At 41.1% G+C, this 22954-nt stretch overlaps 1 protein-coding gene across 1 annotated transcript in view; it reads right to left on the bottom strand.

The window, feature by feature from the left end:
* Positions 1-11235, bottom strand: part of TRPM7 (transient receptor potential cation channel subfamily M member 7) — a 125890-nt gene extending 114655 nt beyond the window's left edge. The window contains exon 1 of the mRNA XM_054716236.1: positions 11182-11235. Within this exon, the coding sequence (XP_054572211.1) occupies positions 11182-11184 (3 nt within the window). The 5' untranslated portion in view covers positions 11185-11235. The remainder of the gene's footprint in view (positions 1-11181) is intronic.
* Between the last annotated feature and the right edge of the window lie 11719 nt (positions 11236-22954).

Below are 22954 nucleotides of genomic sequence, written 5' to 3'. Positions count from 1 at the left end.
GGGGATGTGCCCACAACCAAGGTACATGCCCTTGACCGGGATCGAACCTGGGACCTTTCAGTCTGCAGGCGGACGCTCTATCCACTGCGCCAAACCAGTTAGGGCCATAGCAGTATCTTTACAGACACAGATCCTAGGGCAAGAGAGACTAAGGAGAAAATAAACAAATGGGACTACCTCAAAATAAAAAGCTTCTGCACAGCAAAAGAAACCATCAATAAAACAACAAGAAAGTCCACTGCATGGGAGAACATATTTGCCAATGTTATCTCCGATAAGGGTTTAATCTCCAATATTTACAGGGAATTCATACAACTTAACAAAAGGAAGATAAACAATCCAATTAAAAAAAAAAGGGCAAAAGATCTAAATAGACATTTTTCAAAAGAGGACATTCAGAAAGCCAAGAGACATATGAAAACATGCTCAAAGTCACTAATCCGAGAGATGCAAATCAAAACAACAATGAGGTACCATCTCACACCTGTCAGAATGGCTATCATCAACAAATCAACAAACGACAAGTGCTGGAGAGGATGCGGAGAAAAAGGAACCTTCCTTCACTCCTGGTGGGAATGCAGACTGGTGCAGCCATTGTAGAAAACAGTAAGGTGTTTCCTCAAAAATTTAAAAATGGAACTGCCATTTGACCCAGTAATACCACTTCTAGGAATATATCCTAAGAAAACAGAAACACCAATCAGAAAGGATATATGCACCCCTATGTTCATAGCAGCACAATTTACAATAGCTAAGATTTGGAAACAGCCTAAGTGCCCATCAGCAGATGAGTGGGTTAGAAAACTATGGTACATCTACACAATGGAATACTATGCTGCTTTAAAAAAAGAAGGAATTCTTACCATTTGCAGCAACATGGATGGAACTGGAGAGCATTATGCTAAGCGAAATAAGCCAGTCAGTGAAAGAAAAGTACCACATGATCTCACTCATTTATGGATAATAAAGAACATTATAACCTGATGAACAAAAAGATAGATACAGAGGAAGAGAAGCAGCAAACAGGCTGTCAATTACAGCGGGAAGACTGGGGGGGTGGGGGGGGAGATAAGAGATCAACCAAAGGACTTGTATGCATGCATATAAAGCATAACCAATGGACACCAAGACACTGGGGGGGGGGGGGGATTGCCGGGTGGTAGGGGAGTTAGTGCCTGCATATTTCAACATTTTACTTTGGGCTAGCCTTAATTTTTCTTTGTCATTGTCTGTGCCATTGTTGGCAGGCATTGTGTCCTCACATGGTGGACAGAGAGAGCAAGTTCTCTGGTGTCTTATAAAGGGCATACCTTCATGACCTCATCAAATCATAATTACCTTCCCAAAGGCTCCACCTCCAAATAACATCACATTGGGGGTTAATTCTGGGGGGACAATACTTAATTTGGGGGGATGACACAAACATTCAGTTCATAGCAACTACTTAAACAGAACCCACAGACTCAAGGTTACATTCACAACGTCTACTTACAATCAAAATACTAGATATAAGAAAAAAACAGGAAAATGTGACCCATACTCAAAAGAGAGGGCAATCCGCCGAAACCGGTTTGGCTCAGTGAATAGAGCGTCGGTCTGAGGACTGAAGGGTCCCAGGTTCGATTCCGGTCAAGGGCATGTACATTGGTTGCGGGCACGTCCCCAGTGGGGGATGTGCAGGAGGCAGCTGATCGATGTTTCTCTCTCATCGGTGTTTCTAGCTTTCTATCCCTCTCCCTTCCTCTCTGTAAAAAATCAATAAAATATATTTAAAAAAAAAAAAAAAGAGAGGGCAATCAAATTAAAAAGGAGTTTGACTACTAATAAAATGCATATGCTTAAAAAATTAAACACTATAGGCCTAGAAACTTAAAGTTATGTGATAAATCTGTACATAGGTCAAAATGCCTGCCAACAATGGCACAGACAATGACAAAGAAAAATTAAGGCTAGCCCGAAGTAAAATGTTGAAATATGCAGGCACTAACTTCCTCTTCCAGAGTCCAACTTATCTGACTATCTGGCACTCTTACAAGCCTTTATTCTGAAGTTCTGCGCTTACTCTTAATTGGCTGCCAACTACTTAACTACTAACATGAAATTATCAATAGTTCAGATGTGAATCCTCTGATAGGGTTGTAAAGACACTGTTGAAAAGCCTCTGTGGAATTACAGAGTTGATAAAGTTTTGTATATTAAAAAAATTAAGCTAAATTAAATTCAGAGCCTTAACTATGTTTGTAAAGAGAGTCCCACTATATCCAATCTTATTTTCTGTTGGTTCTACTTTCCTTTCCTGCTGACCCACCGTAGTTGTTACCCTGATTGTTTAACAGCCCAATATGGCCTCAGATTTTTGGGACAGAAAATAAAAGTGTAGCTGAAACCGGTTTGGCTCAGTGGATAGAGCGTTGCCTGCGGACTCAAGGGTCCCAGGTTTGATTCCGGTCAAGGGCATGTACCTTGGTCGCGGGCACATCCCAGTAGGGGGTGTGCAAGAGGCAGCTGATCGATGTTCCTCTCATTGATGTTTCTAACTCTCTATCCCTCTCTTCCTCTCTGTAAAAAATCAATAAAATATATTTTAAAAAAAAAGAAAAGAAAACAGAAGTGTAAGCAACTGCTATCATAGCATACGATGGAGTCCAAGATATTAAATAATTGAAGAGTTGACACAGTCTAAAAAATGGCCAACCTCAATTTAGCTCAAACAGGTTTTTTCCCTCAGGTATCCTAGAGAAAGTCTTAGCTAGACTAATTTTTATTTTAGAGGTCTGGTGCACGAATTCGTGCATGGGTGGGGTCCGGCCCACCCAGATGGGAGCCAATTGGGCCAGGCTGGTGGGGGAGAGGGGCCACAGGAGCTTGGTCACAGGCCCCGCCGCCAACTGGGACTGTGCGCGTCATAGCAACCAGTTGTCCCGTGGTTCCAGTCGCTTGCCATATAGACTGATTTCAGAGAAGAAGCAAGAGACAGAAGCATCAATGATGAGAAAGAAACAATGATCGGCTGCCTCCTGCACACCTCCTACTGGGTAGTAGGTACATGTATGTCTGCTACATTATGATCTATCAACTTTTAAAGATATCTGAAATCCATAACAAAAAATACAATTACCAAAGAACTCCAATTATATAAATTTATTTCAAAATGTTATGTACTTGCAGTCAAATAGTACAATTTAAATTCTTCACTTTTATTCCCATCTTTGTTAAAATATTTTCCCCAAAGCAACAGAATCTGTTGAATTAATTGAATCCATCACATATAGCTAATTCAATACAACTGTTGTTTTGAATCAATTAAAACCTAATACAACTGTTGAAGTTTTCAGATGACGCCACAAAAAAATTAATCTGAAAAAGAAATCTAAAGAAAATATTATTAGGACATTCTCTATTACAAAATTTGAGCATTCATATTGTGAGTAAAACATATCAACCTACTCTCTATCCCTTAGTGTGATGATCAATCTCATTGATACATTCATCATAGGTTTCTTAGGTTTTTATTGAAAAGTACCTATCACAGCCCTAGCCGGTTTAAGGATAGAGCATCAGCAGGCAGACTGAAGGGTCCTGGGTTGGATTCCTGTCAAGGGAATGTACCTTGGTTGTAGGCTTGATCTCTGGCCCCAAGGCGGGGCACGTGCAGGAGACAATCAATCAATGTCTCTCTCTCACATCAATGTTCCTCTCCCTGCATCCCTTCCACTCTAAAAATCAATGGAAAAGTATCCTCGGGTGAGGATAAAAAAAAAAAAAGGAGTACCAATCACAAAAATCTAGTTTCATTAGTGACTTTTCCAATCTACTAAAGATCTATTCAGACTAATGTCTCTGCACTTGGTCAAAATACAATGTATACAATTGATTTGTGAATAACCTATCCTAAGGTTATTACATACACATTTGGCAATAAATAAAATTCTTCTAGGTTTTATAGCATTTGAAGAAGGTATGGTATTATTTTTTAAAGGTAACACATTTTCCAGTGATCTTAACACCTATCATCTGAGATCTTACAAATATACATATACATGCCCAAGAATACCAAAGACCCTTCTCCCAGTTTTGTAATTTGGCAAGTCAACACCTACTCTACCACTTAGTAGACTTATGACCCTTTGGTGAATGACTTTGGATCTCTGTTCCGTATATAAATAACTAGCAGCCTGGTGCACGAAATTCGTGCGGGGGTGGAGGGGGGGGGTCCCCTCAGCCCAGCCTGCACCCTCTCTAATCCGGGACCCCTTGGGGGATGTCCAACTGCCGGTTTAGGCCCGATCCCGGGAATTGGGCCTGGTCGCCCCATGCAGCCTGCTGTTCAGTCGTTTGGTCGTCCCTCACTAACCCTCCTGCCAGCCAGGTCATAGGCAGCCATCTTTTGTGGGGGCGTGACAGTCAATTTGCATATTACTTCTTTATTATATAGGATGATAAAGGGGGAAACAGTAAAGTAGCTCATAGAGATTTCTTGAGAGTACTATATGCAATTGTCATATGTAAAGAATTTAGAGCAATGGCCACAACTAAATGCTAATGTTACCTAATATTATGAAAATTTGTCTAAAGCCTATTAGACTCTTCTTAGTCAAAAGTACCTTCTGGGTATTGGGTAAGGTAAATTATACTCAAGACAAGGAAGACCACTGATTCACATACTAAAGTGTAATTTATAGCCCTATATTTCTAGTTAATGCTTCTACAGTCTCCTCATAGTAATAGTCTGTTTCTCAAGATAACTTTCCTTCTATCATTCCCATTCCCAACTGTCAGAGGAAAGTAGGTAAGCAAGCCTACTAAATTTCACTTTGTACGTATTTTTCAATCAATGAACTCTGGGCTCAAGGTTGTTCTACTCCTGATAACGGCTTAGCTCAAAAGCTTTTCTTCTTTCCACAAAGAGCTGGGTTTCCAAAGGTTGAAGTTTCCCAAAGTCTGGCAGCTGGATAGTTGAGGTATTACGCTATTAACACGTTTTCATGATGCAAGGCTGGACAAACTGTGTTTCACAGACTTTAATCCTAGTATTGCTCCTCAGGTTAAGCAGAGGAAAAATTACCAGCAGCCTTCACACATAGCTAATCTACAGTCAGAGAGTTTAAAAGTGATGCCCACAAAGGAGTGTGACTTGGAAAAGATGCTTAGGTGAAGAGCCAAGTCTACCAACTTCAAAGAATTATTTACCTCCATATACATAACTTTCTTCAACAAGGTTCTAAAACACTTCAACGGTCACATTCCCCAAAAACATCAGACTAATTCTCTATATCCAAGATGAACTGACCCAAGAGTCAACAAAATATTAAAAGTACGAACTGAGCCCTAGCTGTTTTGGCTCAGTGGATAGAGCACCGGCCTGCAGACTGAAAGGTCCCAGGTTGGATTCCAATCAAGGGCATGTACCTCGGTTGCAGGCACATCCCCAGTAGGAGGTGTGCAGGAGGCAGCTGTTCGATGTTTCTCTCATCGATGTTTCTAACTCTATCCCTCTTCCCTCCTCTCTGTAAAAAAGCACTAAAATATATATTTTTAAAGTACTAACTTAATTCAAGTTAGAACCAGTCATTTTTTATAAGATAAACTAGAATATGTCTAATTCTCCAAGTCAAACATTTCACTCATATTCAACTAATCTAATAATTGCAACAGTGACACACCTAAGTTCTTTTATATAAATTCACATAAATAACTCAGTTCAAATCCCCATAGGCAGCCATAAGATGCCCATATCCTAACCTAAACTTCTCTGAATTTTGCCTCCAGTTGCCAAACTTAAAACAGACATTTAAGGAGCAGTTACTTAAAATAAAAAAATTGTAACGCCCTGGCCAGAGTGGCTCAGTTGGAGCGTCATCCCATATACCAAAAAATGGCAGGTTTGATTCCTAGACAAGGCACATGTGGGAGGCAACGGATTATGTTTCTCTTCTCTCTCCCTTCTCCTCTCAAAAATCAATTTTAAAAAATTATAGCAAATATAGTTATATCAATAATCATCAATGGCTACTACTAAAACTATTATATGAATGTATGACAGTGAACTTCACAACTGAAGGATCAGGTGGCTGACAACATGAACCTACTGGTCAACCTTACATCAAAAAAAGGAAAACAGCCCTAGCGGGTTTGGCTCAGTGGATAGAGCATCGGCCTGCAAACCAAAGGGTCCCAGGTTCCATTCTAGTCAAGGACACATACCTCAGTTACAGACTCCTCCCTGGCCCAGGCCCTGGTCGGGGCTTGTGCAGAAGGCAACCAATCCATGTGTTTCTCCTCAATGGAAAAATATCCTCGGGCGAGGATTTAAAAGAAAGGAAAAATAACCAGACATGTGCCTCTAATGGATGCAATACAAAGTACACAGCACTACCTGTGAAGTATTCTTGCCAAAATATCAAACTAGAATCTGAGTCTTTAGAATCACCACTAGGTAATAGGAAATACAGAGGAGAAAAGAACATGTTACAAGACACTACATGGATGCAGTCAACAAAATTCAAACTGTGGGAATTTCTACAGGGCAAATGATCTACCGGTAGATTTTGTTCATTAAATAAATGGTAAATGACAAGACAAAAAAAGAGGTATTATCAACAAATGTTGTGTGGAATTCTTTGGATCCTGATTCAACAAGCTTACTGAAAAAAAAAAAATGAGACAATCAGAGAAATACGCTGAATATTTAACTATATTAAAGAATTATTAATTTTTTAGATGTGTTAATATTTCAGATGTTTTTAAGAGTCCTTATCTTGCCCTAGCCGGTTTGGCTCAGTGGATAGAGCGTCGGCCTGCGGACTGAAGGGTCCCAAGTTCGATTCCGGCCAAGGGCACATGCCCAGGTTGTGGGCTCGATCCCCAATAGGGGGCGTGCAGGAGGCAGCCGATCAATGATTCTCTCTCATCATTGATGTTTCTATCTCTCCCTCTCCCTTCCTCTCTGAAATCAATAAAGAAATATATATATATATAAAAGAGTCCTTATCTTTTTAGTGATACATGCAATGAATTATTTATAGATGAAATACATCTAGGATTTGCTTTTGAATTAAAGTTGATCCCCTTATCTGCAGTTTTGCTTTCATTTCAGATATCCAAGGTCAATCGTGATCAGAAAATATTAAATAGAGAATTCAAAAAATAATCTGTAAGTTTTAAATTGCATGCCATTCTGAGTAGCATGCTGAAATTTCTCAATGTCCTGCTCCATCCTTCCTGGGATGTGAATCATCCTTTTGTCCGTCATATCTATAGTGTATATGCCACCTGCCCGTTACTCAGTAGCCTTCTCAGTTATCAGACTGGGGGTGCGTGCGTGTGCGTGTGCGTGTGCGTGTGTGTGTGTGTGTGTGTGTGTGTGTGTGTGAGAGAGAGGGGGGGGGGAGGGGAAGAGGGAGAGAGAGGGAGAGGAACGGAGAGGGAGAGGGAGAAGGAGGGAGAAGGAGAGAGAGGGAGGAAGAGGGAGGGAGAGGGAGAGGGAGGGAAGGAGGGGGAACCATATTCACATAATTTTTATAACTATACTGTTATAATGTTCTATTGTATTAGTTATTATTGTTAATCTCTTACTGTGCCTAATTTATAAATTAAACTTTTATCATAGGAAAAAACATAGCATAATGTTCATTACTATACACAGAACCAGGCATCAAGTGGGGGTTTTGAACATATGCCTGGAGGATAAGAGGGGATTACTATATCCAGTTAAGGGCAAGTGGGAAGGATAATAGAAAAAACAAAATTCATGTTTCCAACTGTTGAAATTGATCATGGGTATATGATGATTAACTTTACTATTTTATCTTTGTATATTTGAAACCTCCCATATTAAATGTTACAGAGAGAATATAATAGCACTAGATCAAAAATATCTATCATTAGTCGAGCTCTCACACAAATTTTGCAGGTGCTTGATTCAATAGATCTTTACTTAAAAATCAAAAGCTAAAATGCACAAACACACACAGGCACACACATTACTACTCCACAAAAGTAACCAAATTCTGAATATTTTAACTCCTAAACATCTCAACCCGTTTCTTCTTTTCTTCATTTCAAGTTCTCAATATTTTGGTCAGTTTTGCAATAGCCTATTTATGGGTCTCTCTTTTCAGTTTTAGCATGCCAATTCATCCTATATATTGTTTCCTTAAGTGGACCCCAGTATCTCCAGAATAAAATCCAAACTCCTTTGCATGACATACATTGTCCTCAAAAATCTATCTGGTCCTTGCCTATTTTAATAGCACTCTCATCAGTACTCCATATCATCCCATACTCCACTCATTCTAAAATATGTATAGGCATAGCTAATTTCATTGTACTTGCCTTACTGCACTTCGCAAACACTGCCTTGTTTGTTTGTTTGTTTTACAAATTGAAGGTAAGACCCTTCACTAGCAAGACTATAAGATGATGGCAAGCATTTTTTAGCAATTAAGTATTTTTAAATTAAAGTATGTACATTTTTTTTAGATGTAATGCTATCACACACTCAATAGACTACAGTATAGTGTAAACATAACTTCTATATGCACTGGGAAACCAAAATATTTGTGTTACTTGCTGTACTGCAATACTCACTTTATTACAGTGGTCTGGAACAGAACCCAAAATATCTCCAAGGTATGCCTGTACAGTACCTATACAGTAGTTTCCAGAATAAACCAAGGATGCTCTTCTCTTCTAAAGCTCAGTTCCCTTAGAGTAAAGTCACCAATTTAATGCCCCTTCTAACTCTAGGTTAATTCCAACTCCTACTAACTCTAGAAGACTCATCTCTACTATCAGCATCTTTGCAAACCTACTGACATCTCTTTTTCCCTCCATGATTACCCTATACTTTCACAGAATCTATGCAATAGTATTCTTGGTTTTTTTGCGTATATATATGACTATTAAGTATCACAGTGCCTGCAACATAGTAGACACTAAATGTTTGTTTTATGAAGTAATATATGCATCTTCCATTGATGACAAGTAGATAAGCTGTTTGAAAGTGAGAAACTTGTCTAAAACATCTTTGCCATTCCAGGGCCTATCACAGTGCTTGGAATACATTAAAAACTAAGTAAGTGATTGCCAGATGAATAACACAAATATTTCCAGCAGACATAGTAGATAATTTGGCACAAAATTTAAAATTTGATCCTCCTCTAGTTTTAAACTTGTATTTATTGGTAATTTGTTTTCCATTGTTTTTTTTAAATGTATTTCTATCAATTTCAAAGAGGAAGGGAGAGGGAGAGAAATAGAAACATCAATGATGAGAGAGAATCATCCATCAGTTGCCTCATGCATCCTCCCTTACCGGGGATCGAGCCCAAAACCCAGGCTTATGCCTTGACCGGGAATCGAATCATGACCTCCTAATTCATGCATATAGGTGGACTCTCAACCACTGAACCACACCAGTCGGGCTGTTTTGTATTGGTTTTTTGGGGGGCCAGTTGACTGGTTAGTTTTACAGCTTTTTAAAAATGGAGAATATTTTTGTATGCTTTCTTTTAGTTCCAAAAAGAAATTAATTACCAGAAGCAAATGCCTTACATAAGCGTTTACAATACGAATTACACAGTGCTGACCTAAAAGCTGAGGTGACTCTATATGTTTGGGGATCACATCTATTTTTGAGAACATTGGACATAAGTAAATAGAAACAGAAGAAACTCAGACCACACCTTAATGTTTGATGTTTGAAGGCTAGGTTTCCAAGTATGTAGATAGCACGACATTAAGAGGCTGGCTTCATTTAAGAACACCTGAGCTAACACTAAGGAATTATAAACTTTCAGTAGAAAGTCACTAGAAACAAAGTGATGTGGTTGCTTTAAAAAAACACATTAGGAAGCAATGACTTTGAAGATGATGAATCATCTTATTTCCATTTTCTAACGTATCTAAAACCAATTTTCAAAATACTGAATGGGTATGTTCAAGTATATGCTATTTGCCATCTAAAAAGAGAAATCTAAACACATCACTTAAGAGTCAGTATTAATGGTTTGCTTTTTTTCCCTTAAACAAAAGGCACTGTGATTCAACTTTTCCCAAAAAAATAGGTTCCCTTAAAATCCACTTAAGTAAAAAATTTAGCGACGGTAAAGGAACTTAAAATACCCTTCTCTTAAAAAATTAGGAAAAAAGGTAAAATGGCGTTTTTATTGACTACGTTTCCAAAGAAGGTGGAAACCAGTGGAAGGTGCGCTTTTTACTCAAAGTATATGGCACTGGAATTGGCTTCTAAAGTAAACCTGCCGGGCTCCAGCAGGGAGTTGTTTGCCTGAAACCTATCAAGTTCAAGTGCTGACCAGAAATCCATACCTCACTCTTGAAATCCCTGATCCAAATGACTTTCTGCAAAGGAATTTGATTCCTGACCTTAACAACAACAACAACAAAAAGCTCTATCAAGACCTGCAATGCACCGCATCCCTCTCTCCGTTCTGCACCTTCGGTTTAAAACACGACCAAACCTTCTCTAGGGCACCGGATGCGGTAGTTCGACGTCAATCTAGACCACACATCGCCTCGGTACCTACAGGAGTGCCCCCATAAAGTCCTTAGTTCTTGCTAAAGAAAATTCCAAGCCAGAGCTACCATCAATATCGCCCAATCCCTCCCCTTTGGCTCCAAAAGGGAAATGTACCTGTGGAGTGTCCGCTGCGCAGCAAACGAGGCACAGCTCCAACCTCGTGTCCTCTCCCCCTTTTTGTGTTCCTTCGCAGTCAGTCAGTCCTCCCTCCCCAGGCAGAACTGGAGCAGAGCCCTTGGCTCCCTTATCTGCCAGCTCCCGGCGCCAGGAGGATCGCGCTCCCGGGAGATGCAGAGCTCGGAGGCTGAGCGCGGCGCCTGGCGCGCGGCAGCCGCGCGGCTCGGCCAGGTGCTCCCCAGCTCGCGCCTCCCCGCCGCGCGGGGCCCTCGCTGGGGCTCCGGCTCAGCATTCCCGCGAGGAGCTGTGGCACCAGAGTTGCTACGGGCGTCCTGCCTCTCACCCCGGAAAGAACCGCACTCCGGGGCGGCCAGGGCAAGCCCGGAAGTCTCAAGGCAATTCGGGGGGTCCTTCACCCCAGCCAGCGCGGCTCGGCGCACACCCCGGTCTGTTCAATCCTACCCCGCTCCCTGCCCACCACCCCCAAGGCCATTTCCCCGCCGGGGACTGCGTGGGAGCAGTACCATTCTCCTCACGGGGCGGACTCCGGAAGGGCAGCAACTCCTCCTCCTCCTCCTCCGCGGCCTGTAGCCATCTATCGGGAAGCGTCTCCGGAGTCGGCAGCTGAGGCCGCCGGACAGGGACAGCCCAGGGAAATCTCAGCACTAACTCAGCTCGGGCGCTAGCAGCAGAAGCCGAGTCTTTCATAATTGTGCGACCAACTCCGCCGGGTGACCCGCCACAGGGACGCGCCCGCGCCCGCCTCCGCAGGCGACGGGGCTGGAGACGGACCACGTGAGCGGCGCGTCGTGTGCGTCGCCGCCCGCCGCCCGGGTCACGTGAAGGGCGCGCGCTCCCTCCTTCCAGGCGGCAGTCCCTGCGCGCCGGGCGCGCACGCGCCGGGCACGGGTGTCTCAACCCCCTCACCCCCCGGGAGCCCCGAGACGGGTGGGGTGTTCTCCCCAGATCTCCGTTGGGTACCGAGGCAGGAGTTGCACGAACTTCTGTCTCTGCTCCGGGAATGACCCCGGAGGAAGCCATAGTTGGAGGTTAAGGTTCCAGGCCTCCGGGATCCAGTCTGGAGTTGTCTCGTGCTCTCACCTGCATTTAACTGGGCCTGGCCTCTGGCTAAGCTCTCACGCGGCTTCTCCCAGCCCGTGGTGCCTCAGCGAGGACAGGGGCCTTCAGTAGTACTCTGCTCGTCCGGAGATGCAAAATCACCTTACCCCCAAACTTGTTCTTCCTCTAGTTTCTGACAAAAATTATTTCTCTCGTCTCTAACTTGGGGCACCATCCTTTCCCTCCAAAGATACCGCCCACAGACTCCCATGCCCCACACACCTTAACCAGAGACTGCGGGTTGTTCCCGGGTCCAATACATGCCTCTCTGTCTTTCCCTTTGTTATCACACCAGTCCAGGTTTGACTATTGGTGATAGTTCACTAAATGTTGCTTTTCACACATCACATTCCTGCCCCCCAAAAAAACTTCCAGTTCCTCCACTTCAAGAGTTCCTCCCTCTGCCCTCGCCCCCTGTGACTCAGTTGGTTGAGCTGGCCCTGTGCACTGAAACGTTACTGTTTGGATTCCCAGTCTGGACGCATGCCTGGGTTGGGGAATGGATCTCCCTCCCCACCCTAGGGGGCATAGGCAGCCAAAGGTTTTGCTCTCCCATCAATGTTTCTCTCTCCCTCTCCCTTCCTGTCTCTCTAAAAATCAGTGAATTAAAAAAAAAAAAAAAGTTCCTCTGAAACCTGACTCTTAACTTTATTGGGGATATTTAGAAATCTTAGAAGCCATAAAATATGAACTAAGCCTTGGGGAAGAATTGGAAAGGTATGTAGAGAAGAAGGATGTTCCAGATAAGGAGAACACTTAAACAGAGGCGGGGAGGCATAACCCATCATATCAACCTTTCTAAGTGTATTACTTGGTCTCCAGTAATAACCCAAACAGCCTCTTCCCAAGGCATAATTTGAGAATGATCCTTAGGTTTTTCTGTACTTAAAACCCTTCAGCGTCTCTTGTTCTTAAGACAAATCCAAATAGCTCAGTATCTGACCCCATTTTATTTTTTCAGTCTTATCTCTAGTCACTTCTAGTCTCCTTTCTACCCCTTCAAATATCTATCTTGACTCAACTCATAGGTACCTTCATTCAATAAATTTTTTGTCACAGCATTATTTATAACTAGAGGCCTGATGCACGAAATTCATGCAAGAGTAGGTCCTCCTTACCCCGGCTGCCAGCACCGGCTTCCCTCTGGCACCGGGTACCCGGGCTTCCCTCACAGCCCCGGCTTTGTCCAGAAGGTTGTCCAGAAGGACGTCCAGTCTAATTAGCATATTATTCTTTTATTATTATAGATAGCCAAGATATGGAAGCAACCTAGGTGCCCATAGATAGATGAATGGATAAAAAAAAGATGTGAGATATGCTATATAATAAAAGGGTAATACTGTATGCAAATTGAATGAACGGCAGAACGCCCGAGGCCCCTCGCTCTGGCTGGCCTGTTCCCGAAGGCCCCCGTTGGGGGCAGGCAGGCTGGCTGGACCCCACGAGTGCACGAATTCGCTCACAGAAACAGAGATCAAACTGATGGTTGCCAGAGGGAAGGGAGGGAAGCTAGGATGGGTACAAAAGGTAAAGGAGAATATAGTCAGTAATGTGAAAAATTTGCATGGTGACAGATGAGTTGGTCACATTGTAAGGTATATAAATATGACTCACTATATTGTATATCTGAAACTAATATATTTTACAACAACTATACTTGAATAATAATATAAAATATATATATTTTTATAAAACACTAAAAAGAAAATGTCTTCTTCCACAAAAAAAATATTTTGTTTTACTCTACCCCCAGGTACGCCTCCTATATGTTCCCTTTGCGCACTGTACATTCCCTGTTATAGCATTTACCTACTGCATGCTAATTACCAACTTATTTGCCAATCCCCTCACCTCTTACCACTGAATGTCATCATCTTATCAATCTTATTCACCAGTGTGTCCTACCTTGATAACATATATGTATGAATCATTCAATAATATTTGTCAAAGAAAAAAAATAAACCGTATGATAGGCCAGAATCTGAAGATATAACTTTGTCCTCTTATTCTGGCATGCAGAGTTTCATGTCAGACTAAGATAAGATGCTATTCATACCTAGCAGAGAGTTGCAGGAAGCATAGGAGAATGTGGAAGTCTGTGTTCCCATAGTATATTGTTTAATTAATCAGCCATCCTTTATTCATATTTGCTGAACATCTACTGTTGATCACACAGTGTGCTCTAGGTCACTCCCTTGCATGGTTCAGGCCTTGTGCTACTATTTGTGCCTCTTTCCTGAAACATTTTGTTCTAAAGCTGATCAATTACATTGACCTAAGCTTTTAAGTGTCTGATTCCCTGCTGCATGTGGTATGTAGGAAAAACTACGAGATGTCCTATAAAAAAAAGTAGAAATGCGACGATGGTGATGTAGGTAAACATGGTACTTGCATCCTCCCATAACCACATCAAAATTACAACTAAAATATAGAAAAACCACCAGTCAGAACTGCCTGAAATCTGGCTGAATGGAAGTACTACAACTAGAGAATCAGAGAAGAAAGCACACTGAGACTGTGAGACTGGTAGGAGGAGTGGAGGTGCAGACTGGGCTTACTCAGGCTCACTCCCTCTGAGCTCCAGCACTGGGGCAGCAGCTTGAAAGGATCCAGGGACATACAGGGAGGAATTAAATTGTCTGGCATCAGGTCAAGAACTTGGGGGTAGTTATCTCCCAGACAAAAGTGCTCCCAGAGATCATTGTCCCTATGCTGAAACCTCCCCAGCCGCAGAGCTGACTGGCAGGTGCTATATCTGAGTCTCCTTCAATCTGGCTCACGCTGCCCTGGTGATTCCCTGAGACCCTGCTACACCCAATTTGCAGCCCCACCCAAGCTGTTTGCAGCAGCTTTTCCATATAAATGGCCTATCCTGGCTCAGGCTTCAGACTTTCCTAAAATCTCTCAAACAAGTAGCAGCTGGATTCAGTGTGCCCTATACCTCTTGATAAGCGGCCCCAGGCCCAGCACTAGCAGCAGCCTGCCGTGAATCACAGTTTGGCCTCTCCTGGGCACCTCCAAGCCCAACACAAGTGGCAGCTATCTGCAGATCACTCTGTAACTTGTGCTGGTTGGCCCCAGGCAGGGAACAAGCAGTGGCTGACTTTGCACCTCCTGGGAGACCCCAGAGCACCTGTAGGACAGCCTCAGACCTTATAAACATGGTTTTGAATTCTGTATCAAGATGAATGCCAGATTACAACTCTACACATCCACAAGTGACACACTCAAGGGGCAGACTTGGTGAACACCAAAGTCCCACTGAAGCAAGTCCTGCTCCATAGGAGTTCTCCTGCACAGCAGCTCTTCCACCATGGTTGCAACTCGTCCTTATAGCCAATTGGCTTGGAGGTCAGTTCCCCCCAGTGATGCCAACAGCAAGAAAGGCTCAACTACAACAAGACAGTGCAGCCCTAGACAGTTTGGCTCAGTGGATAGAGCATCGGCCTGCAGACCAAAAGGTCCTGGGTTCAATTCCGGTCAAGAGCACGTACCTTGGTTTCAGGCTCCTCCCTGGCCCAGGGCTCATGCATCAATCGATGTGCTCACATCACTGTTTCTCTCTGTCTTCCCATCTCTCTTCCATTCTTCCTAAAAATCAATGGGAAAATATCCTCAAGTGAGGATTAACAAAACAAAGACAGTGCACACAGCCCACACAGTGACAGACTTAGAGTGCCCAACTCAGGTGACTGGGGAGACTGAGCCACTGGGACCTATAGGACACCTGCTACACAAGGCCACTCTGCCAATTCCAGGAGACATAGCAGCTCTAACTAATACATAGGAAGCAGCCAAGATGTGGAGACAAAGAAACATGTCACAAATGAAAAAATGGAAGAAAGCAAACTACTGGATACAGAGTTCAAAACCATGGTTATAAGGTTACTCAAGAATCTTCATGAGATTTCAAGGATCTTAGTGAGAATGTCAAAGATATGAAAAAGGACCAGTCAGAAATTAAGCATACATTAGGTGAAATAAAGAATAATTTACAGTGATTCAATAGTAGAGTAGAAGAGTCCGAGAATCAAATCAACAATTTGGAATATGAGGAAGCAAAAAACACCCAAGCAGAGGGACAAAAAGAAAAAAAAAATCCAAAAATATGAAGATAGGGTAAGGAGCCTCTGGGACAACTTTAAGCGTACCAACATTCGCATTATGGGTGTATCAGAAGGAGAAGAGAGAGAGCAAGGTATTGAAAACCTATTTGAAGAAATAATGACAGAAAACTTCCCCCACCTGGTGAAAGAGACTTAAAAGTCCAGGAAGGGCAGAGTCCCAAATAAGAGGAGCCCAAAGAGGACCACACCAAGACACATCATAATTAAAATGCCAAGAGCAAAAGACAAAGAGAGAATATTAAAAGCAGCAAGAGAAAAACAGTTACCTACAAGGGAGTACCCATATGACTGTCAGCTGATTTCTCAACAGAAAATTATGCATGCCAGAAGGGAGTGGCAAGAAATATTCAAAGTGGTCAATAGCAAGGACCTACAACCAAGATTAATCTACTCAGCAAAGCTCTCATTTAGAATTGAGGGTCAACTAAGAGTTTCACAAACAAGAAAAAGCTAAAGGAGTTCATCACCACCAAACCAGTATTACATGAAATGTTGAAGGATATTCTTTTTTTTAAAATATATATTTTATTGATTTTTTACAGAGAGGAAGGGAGAAGGATAGAGAGTTAGAAACATCAATCAGCTGCCTCCTGCACACTCCCTCCTGGGGATGTGCCTGCAACCAAGATATATGCCCTTGACTGGAATCGAACCTGGGACCTTTCAGTTCACAGGCCAACGCTCTATCCACTGAGCCAAACCGGTTAGGGTGAAGGATATTCTTTAAGAAGAGGCGGAGGAGAGATAAAAAAAAAATATGAACAATATAAAGGCAACATTACATATTTAACAATAATTGAATCTTAAGAATTAAAATAAACAAACAAGAAATCTAATGAACAAAGTAAACTGGTGAATAAAATAGAATCAGAGGCATGGAAACATGGAAAAGATTGACAAATCCCAGAGGGAAGCGGGTGGGGGGTGGGGGGGACGGGAAGAGATTAACCAAAGATCTTACCTATGGACATATACAGTAGTATCGTGAAGACCTGGGCATGGTGGGAACTGGGTGGAGGGGGAAAATAGGGGGAAAAAATGAGGATATCTGTAATACTCTCAAAAATAAATATTTAAAAAAAAGAATGCTGGGGATATTAAAACAATTTAAATAAATTAAAGCATCAAAATAATAAAATAGAGCCAATATGTGAAATTTTTAAATATAATTTTCTCTGTCACTTAAAATTAGACACTTATAAATGTTCAGCAAATCCTTTGTTTATATAAGCAGGTAGTGATTAAACCAGTTCCAACAAATTTTGCTGTACTTTGGATAGAGGATTAATGGATTTTCTTTCTTAGGCGTTCTTTCAAAAGAATTAACCTGGTTTGCAAGAAGAAAGCTTATAAAATGGCAACCCAAAATACATGGAATGTTTCGAATGTTAATCTTTAACCCCAGTAGCTTAATATACTTCCTGGCATATCATTAGTATTCAAAAAATAGTACTTGAATGATTGAGAGGACGAAAATCAGCCTTCTTTTATTTTATGTGAATATGCTAATTAGTTACACAATATACAAGTAATAAACATTTTTTTTAACCTATCTCTTTGGCCTTAGTTTACTTTTAAAGGAGAAAAATCTTTTTCAACTTTTCAAACTCTGTCCCAAGTGAATAGATTTAGGCAAAAGCTAGAACAAATTAGTAGTAACCATAGAGAGAAATTCCCCTTTGAATGTAACAAAGCCCTGGTGTTGATGAAGAATATTATTGCTGGGACTACATGAACTTCTCTGAGGCATATGTGTGTGTATAATGAATGGATTACTTTGGCTGGACAGAGAATTTAGAAAGGTCTAGGACTAAATGTATAAGACTATGATAAACAATGATCATTTCCTAAAATGAATTTTGATGGTGTAAGCTATTCTTTTTTTTTTTAAATATATTTTATTTATTTTTTACAGAGAGGAAGGGAGAGGGTTAGAGAGTTAGAAACATCGATCAGCCGCCTCCTGCACACCCCCCACTGGGCATGTATCGGAATCGAACCTGGGACTCCTCAGTCCGCAGGCCGACACTCTATCCACTGAGCCAAACCACTCTCAGCATGGCATAGCTATTCTTAAATTATTTGACTCAACTACTTCCTGAGAAAGTGGAGGGGGTGGGAGTGATGGAGGAGAAAATGATGCAGCTTATGTAAAAAACCAATCCCTACATTTCCATTGAGGCAGAGATTTAATCACATAAAATTGAGGAATGAATGATCAGGTTGTACACATAAGTGAATTTGGATTTAGGGATCATGAAACTGGTATAGATTTTAATTTTTATAATTTTTAAATTATTAATTGGTGATTTTAGTTGTGAATTGTTATTCACTTGCACTGACACATCAATGTGTTTGAGCAAACCCAAGGAGTAAGATATGTAAAAAAGTAAGACGGTTTAAGTAAGACTTGATTATCTAGTTTGACACAAGTATTTGCTTTGATAATTATTCTAGATTGCTTAAAAAAAAAGATGTTCTTTACATAGGTAAATAATTGAGAACCAGGAATCTAAAAAAATATGATTTTCTGATACTGGAAATTATTATTTCTACTATTAGCAACATGACTAACATATATTTCCTAACTTAATAGCAATTTACTAAGATTTTAACATTTTAAGGTTATATAATGAAGGTCCTAAAGTATAAGTTACATGGTATTAAAATTAAGTTACTATACATATGTGTTTATATGTATGAGTATGTGTAGACTTGCCTCACTATTCTTAAGAGATTTTCATCTTGTTTCATGAGGATCTCAAAGGGATAACATTCAGGTAGCTAATCTTAACCTAATAAACTTTAAGATCATAAGAGCCAATTAAGTGTAAATTGTAACACTTTAAGTAAAACTAAACATGTAAGCATAAAATAACCAAGCAACCAGCTATTAATTGGCTCTGTGCTTTGAATAACATTTAAATATAATATAGGTGCTTAATACTAAACGATTACAAATGCATAGGTGAAGATAAGAGTAAAAACATAAGGTGAGACGCAGATGAAAGGTGATGAGTTGAACACACTTAATTTTGCGCCCTTGTGAAATACCATGAAACAACAGTTTTTAAAGGTATTTCATGAAAAATTTCATACATCTACAAGAGTAGAAACAAATACCTGTCACCTGTATTTAATGATTATCAATATTTTACTGCATTTACTTCACCTGTTCTTTCCTATTTTCTTAGCTGAAGTTGATTTATTTTATTTTTTTTAAAATATATTTTATTGATTTTTTACAGAGAGAAAGAGAGAGGGATAGAGAGTTAGAAACATCGATGAGAGAGAAACATCGATCAGCTGCCCCCTGCACACCCCCCACTGGGGATGTGCCCGCAACCGAGGTACATGCCCTTGACCGGAATCGAACCCGGGACCCTTGAGTCCGCAGGCCGACGCTCTATCCACTGAGCCAAACCGGTTTCGGCATGAAGTTGATTTATTTTAAAGTAAATCATAGACACCATGTTATTTTGCTCTTCTATGTTTCAGCATCCTATATAATAAAAGGCCAATAAGCAAATCAACCGAAGGACGGAATGACCGGTCGCTATGATGTGCACTGACCACCAGGGAGTAGATGCTCAATGCAGGAGCTACCCCCTGGTGGTCAGTGCGCCAGAAGCCAGGCTCATGGCTGGCGAGTGCAGTGGCAGTGGCGGGAGCCTCTCCTGCCTTCGTGGCAGTGCTAAGGATGTCCAACTGATGATGGCTCCTGGACGGCGAGGGGGTGCAGGCCTGGCTGAGGGACCCCACTCCAGTGCAAGAATTTTGTGCACTGGGCCTGTAGTCTATCAATGTAAAGAGCCAGGGTCCGTAACGTCCAAAACAATGGAAGGCTCGACCGTACACCGGAAGTCAGTCCTGCAGTCAGTGCTGGGTCGCCATGGAGAGAAAAGCAGGGTCTGATCACAGCCCCCATGGCAGTCAGTGCTGGGTCAGCGTGGCAAGTCAGTCCTGCAGTCAGTGAACATAGAGTCAATTAATATTAAGTGAATATAGGGTCAATTAATATCTCTTTGAGAGCAGTTGAGAATATAAAGTACAGTGTAGAGCAATTACTTATATTATTTCACATAAAACTCTTTTCAACTAAGATATTTTCCTTTATTTAAAATGTATCTTTATTGTTGAAAGTATTACAGATGTCCCTTTGTTTTAGTTTTTTTTTTTTTTTCCCCATTGATTTCCTCCACCCTGCACCCGCCCCTTCCAGGCCTTTGCCAGACTATTATCTGTGTCCATGGGCTATTCCTATCTAATACATAAAAATCTAGAAAGATTTAGAGAAAAGAAAAGAAAACATCTGCCAGATAAATATTGAACAGAATTGCTGAAGTTGCTGCATGAATACTGTATACAGGCTTGAAGTCAAAACACTACTCATGAGATAAAGTTAGTAAGATGGTTCCCAATACTTATACACATAATAGAACAGTGTGGGGTTTCAGAATGAGCCTCACCAAGATGTGTCTCAGTGGTCTGCAGATTTTTGAGCTAAGGGCAATTTTAGCTTCAGGCTCAAGTGAAAATTCTGCCCCTCCCTTTAACTACCTAAAAAAAAAAAATTGAATTAGAGGCCTCCTTACCCATAATAAGACATTATCCTATATAATAAAAGGCTAGTATGCAAATTGACCAAACAGCAGAACAACCGGTTGCTGTGACATGCACTGACCACCAGGGGGCAGATGCTCAATGCAGGAGCTGTCCCCTGGTGGTCAGTGCGCTCCCACAGGGGGAGCTCCACTCAGCCAGAAGCCAGGCTCATAGCTGGCTAGCGCAGCAGCGGTGGTGGGAGCCTCTCCCACCTCTGTGGCAGTCGGACATCCCCTGAGGGCTCCCGGACTGCAAGAGGGTGCAGTCTGGGCTGAGGGACCCTCCCCCCCGCCTCCCCCCCACCTAGTACAATAATTTTGTGCACTGGACCTCTAGTATATATATAATGGAGCTGAAAATTTCCCATCAGTTTATTACATTGTAGCCATCAGAAGAGTGTGGTAGGGCAAGACATTCATTACTCATGTGTTTGTGGTCATTCTGGTGTAAACAAACCTACACCTACTCTCCTATAAAAGTATAGCACACACAATTATGTACCGCATGTAATACCTGATAATAAACTACTATGTTGCTAATTTATGTACATACTATACTATACTACTTTTATCATTTTTTAAGACTGTACTCTTTCTACTTCTAAAAAAAAAGTTTACTGTAAAACAGCATGCCGTGTTAGGCTGGCATTAGTCTCATATTTCTCATGTTTACTGTGTCTCTTGATTGCATCATTTTCTCCTGTGTTTGATTTAACCTTATGTTGTTTTGTGCAGTGACATGCTGTGCAGACTTGTAGTCTAGAGCAATAGGTTACATATCAGATAGCCTAGGTGTGTAGTATGCTGTACCATCTAGGTTTGTGTAAGTGCACTCTATGATATTCACATTTCTACAAAATGGCTTAACAACAAACTTATCAGAATATATCTTATTGGTAAGCTGTGCATGAGTGTACATCTGTTTTTTAAAAAAATGGACATGATGCCATTATCACATCTAAAAAAAACCCCAAACAATAATTACTTGGTATTATATATGGTTCATAACCAAAATTTTCAACAGTTGGCTCACAAATGTCTTGTTCAGTTGGTTTGTTGAACTGGGATCCAATGTCCACACCAGGGATTTGGATGTCATGTCACGGAAGTTTGACTTAGAGAGCAGCCCTCCTTCCTCCTTCCCCCCATGCTATTGACTTATTATAAGAACCAATTCAGTTTCAGAATGTCGCATATTCTGTACTGTAAGTTTTCTTCTTTGAGTGTCATTTAACTTGTTCTTTCATCTTCCATATTTCTCATAGCTACAAGTTTGTGTTCTAGATTTGATTAGATTCAGGCTTTTTTGTTGTTGTTGCTTTGCAAAAACACTTCATGGTGCTTTGTGCTTAATACTGCATCATGTTGAAAGGCCTACAATGTCTGGTTGTCTCAGTTTTAGTAACGCTAAGATTTATCAATGATTTCAGGCACTGACAGTTTAAGCCCTCCTTTCATCTAATGGTTTCATATACCGATGATCATTGCCTAAACCAATTATTCCATTTGGGATTATAAAATGGTTAACTTCTAATTCTATCATTCATGAAGAGCCACAGATCCCCCCCTGTACTTTATGTAGTTGGGCAAATGTCCCTCCCTGACTGTGCCAGAAAACTGGAGGTTTGTTTTCTGGAGAGAGTAAAATAGTGGCCTGGAGGACACCAGTTACAATTGAGGGCACGCATGGGTTATGCAGTGAAAATGATGTTTGAGTGAGTGCATATAGAATGCCGACTCTCCACACTTTCCCCAACCACATGACTCCAGGCGATTGGAAGAGAAAATGATACAAATAACTTAATATTTAACTATCTGTTAGTATGGATACCTATAACAAGGTAAATAATTCAATAGATTTTTATAATTTAAAATTTGAATCTTAATTGAAGCATATTATAGAAAGTGTAAAAAGTACGAGTATATAAAAAAAATATGTTTCCCTCTTATCCTTGTGCCCTGGCCATTGTGCACCCTTGTGCCCTGGCCATTGTGCACCCACTCTTCCTAGACACAGCCACTCTTCCCAGTTTCTTATGCATCCTTCCAGATATATGGGACTGTGGGATGAAACAAGGTTTCTCCGCAGCAGGGCTTCCACAATACGTGGTCAAGCCAAACACAAACACTTTACAGAAACATATCCGGGCTAACCATATCTGAGTCAAAAAGTAGGATGGCAATAGGATCTTAGTAATTTGGGGGAACAATTTTAGCAAAGCTAAAAATACCATGAATATTTATCACAAGAAGTACGATCATTGCTCAGTTAAAAAAATAGTCTATAATTAATTCAGTAAATATTTATTAATGGCTATTATGTATCAATATAAATTTCCAGTATGACACTTATGGAATCAAGGTTTTATGGATAATTTGTCAGACTTAAATAACCACACAATTTTATACGTGATTTTTACCATTTGTATATTATGTGAACACGATCT

This window comes from Eptesicus fuscus, chromosome 5, assembly GCF_027574615.1.
Source record: "Eptesicus fuscus isolate TK198812 chromosome 5, DD_ASM_mEF_20220401, whole genome shotgun sequence".
In the NCBI taxonomy this organism is placed as follows: domain Eukaryota; kingdom Metazoa; phylum Chordata; class Mammalia; order Chiroptera; family Vespertilionidae; genus Eptesicus; species Eptesicus fuscus.
Note: the sequence above shows the minus strand (reverse complement) of the source record. Positions and strands in the feature narration are given on the sequence as shown.